Raw genomic sequence first — 11,233 nt, 5'->3', positions numbered from 1 at the left:
CACCCATACTCATAAAAATCAAATACACTATCCGATATATTTGATGCTGATTCACATGAACTCATAATATCCTGTACACAAATAGATTATAGAGTAATGTTTTATGTAAAATATTTTTGATAATATTAATAATAATTATATTAGATTATAAAATAATACAAGTATATTATTATTAAGCTGTAACTTACATCATCTTGATTATTCTCTTGGAATAGTAGTTGTTTAGAACACATTTTTATTTAATTTAGCAATCAATATATTTTTAAAATTTAAAATAAGAGTAAAATATAACTAGGACATTAGGTATTACAACATCTTACTTTTGTTAGAATGATCTTTATGATTTTATTTTTCATTACGAATTAATGATGACTTATGAGATAACAGACAAGACTCTACTTTTGGCGCAATTTGATATCAATTGTGATAAAGGTAGAGACTTGATGATTATATTATTAGCTGATAAAATATACCAGCAAATTAAAATTAGTAGAATTAACCGAGTAGATAAACCGTCTTCGCTCAGAATCGTTTTTCGTATACAATGATATAATATAATTGGATACAAATTTAATTCCATCCATTACAGTAAACCACTTGTAACCTACTGTGCAGCAGAGCGACATCCACGACTTACCCGCTTTTATTACCTTATTTTTATCGAACGCGATAAGTGACGAATAACGATTTGCGTTGATGAAACGGAGTCAGTAGTACCAGGATCCAGGTAGTTTTTTTTTCAGGGATAAGGGTAGTGCCTTCCATATCTGACCCCCCCCCCAAACTTAAAAAAAACTTAATATTAACATTTATTTTAAAATTTACTATTTTAATTTTATATATTATATATATTATATATTCATTAAATATTGGATATCACCCCGAGAAATTACCTAAAATACGCCACTAGTACCAGGGTTATAGTCGATAATCGTTCTTCAGTATTAGCGTCGTTGGTGCGTGGCGCGTAGTTTCGACGGCCGGAGGAAGTATTCAACGAACATCACGATCACATTATACGTCCCTGTTACATATAATTCAATCTTTCAGGTTCTAAAAGAAACTTCAACGTTTCTACAATGTTCCTTCAATGTAAAAAGCGCAACATTATCATTGTAAATTCAGCACATTCATTGCTCTGCTTAGAGTCTTGAATTAAATTCTGATAATTAAGATTTTCTTTCATCCGAGTTTCCCAATTAGTTTTTAATTAACATATTCAAATTAAATTTAAATTTTTACAACATTGGATTTTCACTGGATTTCACATTTAGTGATTTTCTTATTTTCTTGTAACTCTAAAAATCTAAAACAATAAATGACCGCAGATACTTGAAATTTTCACTGAATGTTTATATAGGCATTTTATATATTTGATAAAATTTTCAAAATATTTAAATTTGTTTTGAGCTGTTTACTGACATTTTAATTTTTCAACTTTTTTAGTTTTTTTTCCTATAAATATCGATAAAAATTTATTTTTTCAGTAGAAAAGCTTGAAAATTTAATACAAGGCTTCTAACACATTACATATATACAGGGTGATCCATTTAAGTGGGTACACTAATTATCTCGAAAAGTATTAACTTTTTTTGAATTTTTTTTTTTTAAACTTCTAGGTTTATGTTTTTCTAAAACCGTATAATATTTTAATTTTTTTCACCCTTATATTTATTAGTGAAACCACTATCAACTTTTGATTTTCAAATGGTAACATATAATAAAAATATCATGAATTAATAATCCCATTTTTATTGTGAATTTACGCGTTAACATTTTTATTTTTCAATGATTCGTTTGCGAGATACAGCTCCTCAAAGTATTGGTGGTTGAAAGTCGGTACCGCTGGAAAATTTTAATTTGTAAAGCCCAGAAGCTATAACTGATAAATTCGATACCGTTCGAACTAACTACCTAAGGTACCTAACATTAAACATATTGATAATTGTTGTGCTTTGAACCTCATTAATTGAATGTCGAGCTATTAGTGCTATTACACCTTTATGCTAATTTAACCATTAAAGCTACGTTTTGTTGACCTTGACTGTCGCACCAAATCCCCTCCATAATCAATATTACCATAGAACAATAATAATCGTATTACAATTTACAATTACCGATGTTTGGCGATACCTTTATCATTATTTATAATTATCTATGATGACCAAGGTGTATTGATAAGGTGTCATCACTCTGGACCCCTATACGTATACACTCTTGATTGAAAATATTACCACAGTTCTATAGTCACCAGAGCGCGCTTCCTGTCCTATGAAGGCCTATGTATTCATACTTTTAAATGCAAAATGTATTAAAAATTACGAATTATAATGCTATTTTTTTTTAAATTGAAGTTTAGTATTTACTAAAACAATGAATCATAATAAGTTTTTTTTTATTGAGTTGGCATAATAAATTGGAGCCTGTAATTATACATTAAATTTGCATTTTAATCATTTGCAATATTTGTTATCGAGTAGACATCAACTATAAAATATGATGTATAATTTAGTCACTTATTCTTTGGATATTTGCATCCTTCTTAAAATCTTTATATTAAATTAAATCTATTATGATTCTGCTCCTAATTTTAATAGTAGTCTGGTATAGTGAAGTATTATTTTCTAGTGCTCATAAAAAACTCTAAAAACATGTTTAAAATATTTTGCATATTTTATTATATGATTAGGTATATTATTATTATTTATATTTTAATATTATTCAATAATAGTTATCTTATAAACATCAAACTAATTTTGAAAAATTGTTTAGTTTTTTTGGTGTTTTCTTGTTTTTAACAACTTGCTCATTTTTTCTTTTGCAAGTGAATATCATTCTTGACATATTGCATTATGATATATTTGGTTAATATTTGACTGTGTAATGAGCAACCAACCTTTTTCAAAAATTTTGTCTGTTTAATATATTTCTTTAATAACTACAAATTATGTTTGAAAAATAAACAGTGAAAAATGAATAAGAAGTTTTTAAATTAAAATGCAACATTACAAACATGATCTTTTACCGGGACATCTAGTTATATACATATTATTGTATATACATATTTAGATATTTTACAATATAATCTAGTACAGTGCTTCTCAAATTGTTTTGTCATGAGGCTCCCTAAATTTAATGTAAAACTGTCAAGGCCCTCTTAATCAAAATTATATATTGTTTTTTCTAAATTAGGTATATACCAAAATTACATGTACTATTTCACACAGATAAATTATTAAAATGTATAGTAAATTAATGTTTTAATATACTTTTGAAAAATATTAATAATAGTATTAAAATTTAAGTATTTAAACTTTTTCCATAAACGCTTAAAGTCTAAATAAAATAAGCACTGATCTAGGATGACCATATAAATCTATCAACCATTTAGCATAAGGATATGTTTCTATCCCCAAGATATCGGTTAATAATTTATAATAATATATAGGTGATAGCATTGATTTTATAATATACTATAAAAACTATGAATATATTATAAAATCAATGGTGATAGGTACAACTGAGTAATAAATGCTTATAAAAAGGTATTCAAAATATATGCATTTTGGTAACACATAGGTAATATGAATACTAGTATTAACCTCAATATCAACAAATAATGAATTGTATTTAAAAATCAATATATTAATTAATAATTAATAATTATTATTTGTTCATTGTAACACTTTGAAAGCATTATGTATGATAATTTAGTGAATTAACTCTCACATTTTTCATATATTTTTTTTGTAATAGGAAATTTAAAAATGACAATATTTAATAATATTAATAATTGTATTTGATAAAAAGAAAGTATTTAAATACAAATAATTTAGAACATAGAAGTCATTATGCAATGTAAAATTTTAAATTTTATTTCTTAAATCATAATATATTTTCAATTTTCTATGGCTTTGGTATACAAAAGTGTTCGTTTATCGGCCTCTTTAGGACATACAGCGCTCCCGGTAGTGACGACTATCTGTAGTAAAGTTTTCAATCAAGTTATCAAACAAGTGACAACACCTTATCAATACACCTTGATGGGATGGGTACAGTTCGGCCCGTGATAAGAGTTCGGCCCAGTGATAAGGAATTTTCGATTATTCAGAGTTCGAACACTAACCTCAAAATACAAAAATTCAAATTATTACCAACCATTCGACATTGTAAACAGTTCAACTACGATTTTTGAGTATTAGAATTCCTCAGCCTGGTCCCCAGCACCGGATACATTATTTATTCGTCCGTTAAAATTTCAAATAGCAAATAATCGTCTATAATAACTTTAACGGTCATTTTACGTTTGTCGCTTTTATTAGAAAGTTGGTATTTGGTTCATCTTAACGTAAGTAAGACTTATATTTTTTAATTTTTACCTTAATAATATATTCTTAGATGAATTATTGTTTGTAATATATCTTTTTATTCTTATTGTTTATTAGATAATATTAAATATTTCTTAATAGCATGTGCACTCCTAATTAATAAGTTTTTCGACTAGGAAGTACTACATTTACGTAACTATAGACTCAAATACCACGTTTTTGTAAAACAATTTCAACATAATTATTTATTTGTATTTTGTACATTAACAGCTTAATATATATCATTATACTTATAAAGTAAATAATTTCCTTATTTTTACAATGTAAATAATATAATACTTTACATGTTACAAATAACACACTTCCAATTTCCATTAGGTGTTATTAAATTTAAAATTAACCCTCATAGCTTTTATAATTTTCATCATCTTAAAAAAACTATTATTATTAATATAATTAGCTTAGCATAAGTTTATCCAACTACATTAAACATTAAATATATTGTCATTCTATTATTTTAAATCAAAAATTATTTTTCATGCTCTGTTGCTCATTATCTTTTTACTTATATTCTTAAATATGTATTAACCAACATTATTATATATATATTAATTATTGTTGTTATTATATTGTTTAGACTTTTAATATTTTTATGAACACAGCCAATGGCTTAGAAGTGTCTAACAACTGCAATTTAATTTTGTTTATCTTATAAATTGTTAAACTATAGTTGGGAAATAAATAAATTAATATTATTATTGTTATTTTATATTGATTAATAAAGATCATGATGTATTATTTTAAAACTAACACTGATCACTTAGTTTTTCTGTTGCCACTATCTAAATTAAATACCAGTGCTTTTGGTCATCATTACTTGAACAGAATTCTGCAGATTGATTGTTACAATGTTTAAAATATTCTAATTTTCTATAATTACAGATTTGAAAATACTGAATGCTGCTTACAAAAATCTTCCAAATATATTGAATGCAGTAAACACCATGGATCTTGTTATGATGGTCATTGGTTGATGATAGCTATTTTGATGACATCTTGAAAATTGCAATACTTAACTTAACCATAACTTTGTCTTTTTTATCAAACAATTACACATATTTTTATGAATATTTTAATAACTATACAGTTATTCTGTTTAGGAAAATTGAATATGTCTGAAAATTGCATGGTAGTTATGGCTGGAAGAATGTGCAATGTTGTTAAGTCAAATATTTATAAAGCATATCAAATAACTTAAAACTTTTTCTTATTAATAATTCATGAATTATTAGCTGTGGAAGACACTGAAAATAAGATTAACAATTAATCTCTATTTTTATTACCTAAATTATGTACCTATGTGTTTTAACTGAAATAGCTTCAGTTTATGTAAAGTGAATAATTATTAATGAATTATTTTAAGAGTTGTTAATATTATGTAAATGTAACAAAACAAATAATTATGTTAATTAGATATTTTATCATATCTATGAATGACTGTGATACTAATACAAATTTTTTAATTTATTATATAGCCTGATATATCTGCCATTTACCTGCCACTTACCTACGAGAAAAAAAAAACAGTTTTTTTTAAGACTAACTTCTGCGATTTTACTGTAAGTAAAAGAAATAAACGGTTTTTCTCAAGACCAATCTCTGTGACTTGCCTATAAGTATATATAAAAGGTTTTTCTTAAAACCAACCGACTTTATATTTATACATATATTTCTTTTATTTGTTTAATATTTTTTTAAGTTTTGTTTAGCATAGTAAAATGGCATTGAGAGATCATGACTATGTCATTCCAGCCAATCACGAAGAAGTCGGTGTAGCAAATCTCAACCTCTTCCTACAAGACCACAACTACGCCCAACGTCCTGCTGCCATTCAGATTCAAGAAGAACAAGAAGAAGATCAACGACAAGCAGAAGAACAAGAAGAAGATCAACAACAGCAACAACAAGAAGATCAACCTCAGGCAGAAGGAGAAGATCAGCCACAGGCAGAAGAACAAGAAGAAAATCAGCCACAAGAAGAAGGAGAAGAACAACAACAACAACAAGCAAGAACATATAGGACAATCCCTGGCATTCGGCTCAACTCAAAATTTTATGTTGATAATTTTGGGTATAAATATTATAAAAAAAAGTTACTCATCAATAAAATAACTTTGGTTTGTGAGCGTCAAAAAAATCCCAATCGTCCTATATGTCATGGTTCAGCATCTATCAGTAGAAACGAGATGGACAACCAAATTTTGATTGTAGTTCCACACAATCATGAGCCGAATGAAATTGATTTAAATGTGCCATTCCTGAGGAACGCTCTAGGTGAAAGAGCTATTGATCGGACAATCACAACCCCATCAATTCGAGGTCTCTATAATAGCGAAATAATTAGGTAAGTTAATTAACTTAATTATTGTGTTGAAATACAAATACATAAATTATGCTAATTATATGATAATTTTTTTTAACTTTTGGTAGGCATCCCCAGGCTGCCATTCGCTATACATTCCTCCAGGCACAAGCTAGAACAAAAAGGATGAGACTATCAAGACGTCCACAATTACCTCGGGACATGCATGATCTTGCAGAAATGTTGAGAGACCCCCGGAATGCAAATTATGCCTCAACATTCCAAATTCCTTCAACTGCCTTTTTCAATCAAGAATTGATTGTAAATGGAGTAACTGTTGGAATTATTTTTGCGAATACTTCGGCAATTGAAAAGTATCGTGAACAGTTGGCTACAGTAGAGATTGTTGGAATAGATGGTACGTATAAGACGCTACCTCAAGTGCCAATGGACTTGCGATCTTTCCTGACATTTCAGATTCTCTACAAAAGTGTAGTAAGCAATTGTTTATAGTTATATTATTTGTTATTACTTATAACTATGCTCTAAATATGTATTTTTTTTTATAATTTAGGCGTTTCCAATGGTCTTTGTCCTTTTGGGGAGTGAGACAGAGGAAACGTATTGTGCGTTATTCGCTGTGATACGCAATATTCTACCTTTGAATTATGATGGAATCCGTTTTGTTACTGATTATGAGCGTGCTCTTATGAATGCTGTCCAGCAAATCTTCCCTAACAGTAACTTACTATGCTGTTGGTTCCATTATACCCAGGTAATATAAACAAACACATTTTGTTGATCATACCTGTCAGATAAATTTAATGATATTTATTTTTAATGTTATAGTCGGTTGTTAGATATTGTCACCGAAAAGTGAATGGTGTCTTGAACTTGGTAAAGAGGCATGATGTAGCAGCTCGTATTTTTAGAATGGTAAATTTGATTTTCTCTTTTACAAGTTAATATTATTGTATTTCAATTATATTTTATATTTCAGGTACTAGCATTGCCTCATCTACCGGCTGAAAGGGGTCATCTGGGGTGCCCTAATTTTTGTATGGAAGATGGATTAAATACGATTGTTAATTATACCTTACAATTTCCCGAAATTAATGAGGTTATGAATCGTTTCCTGATGGACTACATTTACCATTATTGGTTTTTGCAAATTGGTCCACGATTTTTAAGTGTTTTTGGTCAAGATCACCGGACCAACAATTACTTAGAATCCTTCCATGCAACGTTGCTCACTCAAATTGGACGCCACCCTAATATTTGGGACTTTCTTCGTGAGTTATCTTAGTTGTACTGACCATACTATGTTCTCTATGTTGCATTATCCCATAAATGTTTGTGTTATATGTATGTATTATGTGTTTTATGTTTGTGTTATTGTTAGGTACATGTTTAAAATAATCGACAGTGTAACATCAATTCTTAAAAACAAAATTAGTAAGTGTCATCAATATTTGTATTTAATTTAATAAATATTTTTTTTCTATTTGCTCTATCTTTTTATTATTGCTTTCATAAGCTTAACCTGGTGTAAAATTTATTTAACACCATTATAGATATTAGGTCAATATGTAAATAGTAGTTGTGTTGTGAATATTTGTGCTTTGTTAATGGTATGCATGGTACCATGCTTGTTGATAAATAAGTGTCGCTTTTAAAAGTATCTCTAGCATGGCAAATTGTTTTAAATTATCATTATTGTCAAAGATATTATATTTTTAATAATAATATTTATGTTTATTTATATTTTAAACAGAAAGACTGACTATTGTGGAAAATCAGTTCTTTGTAGAATTTCAACAAAGCATCAATAATCTCATGGTAATTGTTTAATTATTATCAATATTTGAATCAACATAATTACTGTTTTGATTGCGGTTGAATAATGTCAACTGTATGTATTTATTTTTTTTAGATCAGAGATGGTACTTCCAGATCTGAAAGAGAAAATTCAACAAGGATTATTGCAGAATCTGTACAGCAACTAAACAGAGACGGTGATCTATTGATGTTTTTGAGGAGGACTGGTCACCGAAATGATGGCTATGTTCAACAACAAATTGGAGCCTATCCCTGAGTATGTTGTTAATTTTCTACTTGTCCACTTACGAAAAATAAATAAGGTATGTCATTAATTGTACTTATCACTGTAGGAGGTGTGTTATTGTTGGGTCTGGATCAACTAAACAGCCTATTTCTCATTGACCGATCTATACACACAAACACATATACTCATATACACACCTTACACATCATTACACCACATAGCTCACTAGTATTTGCGCTGCGAACCTAACCACTGCTAGTTGAACTATAACACTATTACACATAAAACATACAGGTCGGTTGGTGTTTGATATGGTGCGTGCTTACCATTTTCCCCATGAAACTGTTGAAGAAGTTAAGAAATAAATAATATTTTATATAATAACCTTAAGATCTACTTACTACACATAATGTTATTTAAAATAAATGTATTACTTTTTATAGATTTTTCTGTAAAATTGTATAGCTTTTTCCATTAAAAAGCTATACAATTTTACAGAAAACATCAATGCGTTGAAGAGTTCAAACAGTGAAGAAACTGAAAAATTCTCAAATATTTTTATTTCACTATCTGATGTTATAAATCGCAAATTCCGCATATATCCAGCGAGGGCATCTGAAGCAGTAATAAAGATAAGTTTGTTCAACTATATTAATAAACAATAATTTTACTTGTTGCTTCCTAACATCACATTGTTATATCTCACTATAGGTATCTTGTTAATTATGTTTTAGAGAAAACCATTTTTTGGCTCAATGATTGGGAAATCAATGTTATATGAGTTTTGTGTCGCCTATGGATTCAACAAATTATTTATTGCAAACGTGTGGTTTTTAAATATGTCAACAAAACAAGATGAACCAAAATTCTTTGGAGGTAAAATAACTTTTGAATAGTTAATATAAATTCATATTATTAATGTTTATACTTCAATTGTAGCAATCTTACGGTACACTATGCCAACCTATTGGTCCAAATGATCAACCTACATCCTTCTTGCAAGTTTACAGACTACTGCTGGTTTATTTAACAATAAAGGCGCCTAAGACGAGAAACTTCCAAATTATTAAAATATTATGTTACAATGAGGATGAAACAATGTATATTAGTACAAAACAAAAAAGCTGTTAGTTGCTGTAAACATCATCTAACTATTCAAGAACTATATTTCTGTTGAATTATTTTATTTAGTAAAACGTTAAACATTTTTTCAAAAATATAATAGTTATTAAGAGAAAAATTGTATAATTAAGAAGGTATCATACCTATTACATTGTTTTTAAAATATGATTTGGAAATTAAAAAATAATGTTATTTTTATTTATATTAAAAGTGAATGGCCATAAAAAAAACTGTGTTTTAAGTATTATATTATTTTTATTATATTAGTAGTATATTTTAAGTATTTTTAGATAACAGTATGAATGTGAATCACATACTTTTTGCTTCTGAAGGGCTTTATAACCCCTAACAATTTACAGGTGAACTGACACATAATATGGACATATGGTATGGTTTATAAATACGAATCATTAAACTTTTAAACACATCAATGAAAAGCTTACAAAACATGCTGTGGCCCATATGGATAGCTGACTAAAATAATCAATGTATTGATGAGAATTCTTGTTTCAATTTTTCAATCTTAAGATATAAAAATTAAACTATTTATATATATTTTTTACTATAATCAATTTGAACATTTTTAAGGTTTTGATAAATATTGTCATATTTGAACTTAAGATATTTATAAAAAATTATAAATAAACAACAAAAGTTTTTTTAAAATTTGTAATCTGTGTCTTGGTTCTATTTCAAAAATATTAATGAACATAACAGCTAACAGACTTAATTAATATAATCAGGCTATCTGACCTTTTTGGAAAAATGAAAAACTGATCCTAGTGTAGCATCTCTCGGAGAACAAATCGACCTCTATGCAAAATATTCGTTCGGCCAACGGTTTACCGAGAAAACCGTCATAGATAGTAAGTAGTTAGTAAAGTAAGTTATATGGAAAATTTCAATTTCGAGCTGAGTATTTTTAGTAGACTTTTGATAGATTTGAGGCCCTGCTGGCATAATGCAGCGTGGGCCATTACAAAAATTGAATGTAACAAAACAAATTAATTGGTAAAGTAATTAATGTTACTTACCAATGATATCGATTCAATAGAATTTCCTAACTTTTATCTTAATTTGGCTCTCTTGCACATCTGCAGCTGTATCAATATTTATGTCACGATTCTGTAAATGATTATGACTTATGATTTATATATTGAATGATAATATAATGAATAATTTCTATATGAAAGAATTTTGCAAATTGCATTAAATATTTCCCAAAGGTATAGAATCATTTACAAATAAATTTAAATTTCAACTAATTTTAAGCAACAATTTGATCCAGCACCATCTAGTGTAAAGCATTGTCATAAATTATAAAATTGTATGATACTATATTTCGGAACTTATTGC

At 27.8% G+C, this 11,233-nt stretch overlaps 1 protein-coding gene across 2 annotated transcripts; it reads left to right on the top strand.

Annotated features, from left to right (window-relative positions):
- The first annotated feature begins 3,962 nt into the window (after positions 1-3,962).
- On the top strand, positions 3,963-10,369 carry LOC149062358 (uncharacterized). 2 transcript variants are annotated; one of them, XM_089216878.1, is made up of 9 exons: positions 3,963-4,348; positions 5,271-6,732; positions 6,819-7,185; positions 7,265-7,465; positions 7,540-7,626; positions 7,691-7,982; positions 8,465-8,529; positions 8,624-8,831; positions 9,199-9,432. In XM_089216878.1, exons 2-8 carry the CDS (start codon positions 6,107-6,109, stop codon positions 8,783-8,785), a joined length of 1,800 nt encoding a protein of 599 aa, XP_089073004.1. In that variant the 5' UTR covers positions 3,963-4,348; positions 5,271-6,106; the 3' UTR covers positions 8,786-8,831; positions 9,199-9,432. The 2 variants fall into 2 exon arrangements, 1 of the variants encoding a protein (XP_089073004.1); XR_016189628.1 differs by lacking the exons at positions 6,819-7,185; positions 7,265-7,465; positions 7,540-7,626; ... (1 more) ...; positions 8,465-8,529; positions 8,624-8,831 and adding an exon at positions 9,695-10,369 and having other exon boundaries at positions 4,081-4,348; positions 5,271-5,947; positions 9,254-9,631.
- Positions 10,370-11,233: the final 864 nt, after the last annotated feature.

This window comes from Diuraphis noxia, unplaced genomic scaffold (genome assembly GCF_037042655.1).
Source record: "Diuraphis noxia isolate RWA-SAM2 unplaced genomic scaffold, SU_Dnox_SAM2 contig0001, whole genome shotgun sequence".
Classification (NCBI taxonomy): domain Eukaryota; kingdom Metazoa; phylum Arthropoda; class Insecta; order Hemiptera; family Aphididae; genus Diuraphis; species Diuraphis noxia.
Note: the sequence above shows the minus strand (reverse complement) of the source record. Positions and strands in the feature narration are given on the sequence as shown.

Coding starts and splice junctions, on each gene's coding strand:
- LOC149062358 (XM_089216878.1), top strand. CDS start 6,107: ATGGCATTGAGAGATCATGACTATGTCATTCCAGCCAATCACGAAGAA. Junction 6,733..6,818: donor TATAATAGCGAAATAATTAG/GTAAGTTAATTA, acceptor AACTTTTGGTAG/GCATCCCCAGGCTGCCATTC. Junction 7,983..8,464: donor TAATATTTGGGACTTTCTTC/GTGAGTTATCTT, acceptor TATTTTAAACAG/AAAGACTGACTATTGTGGAA.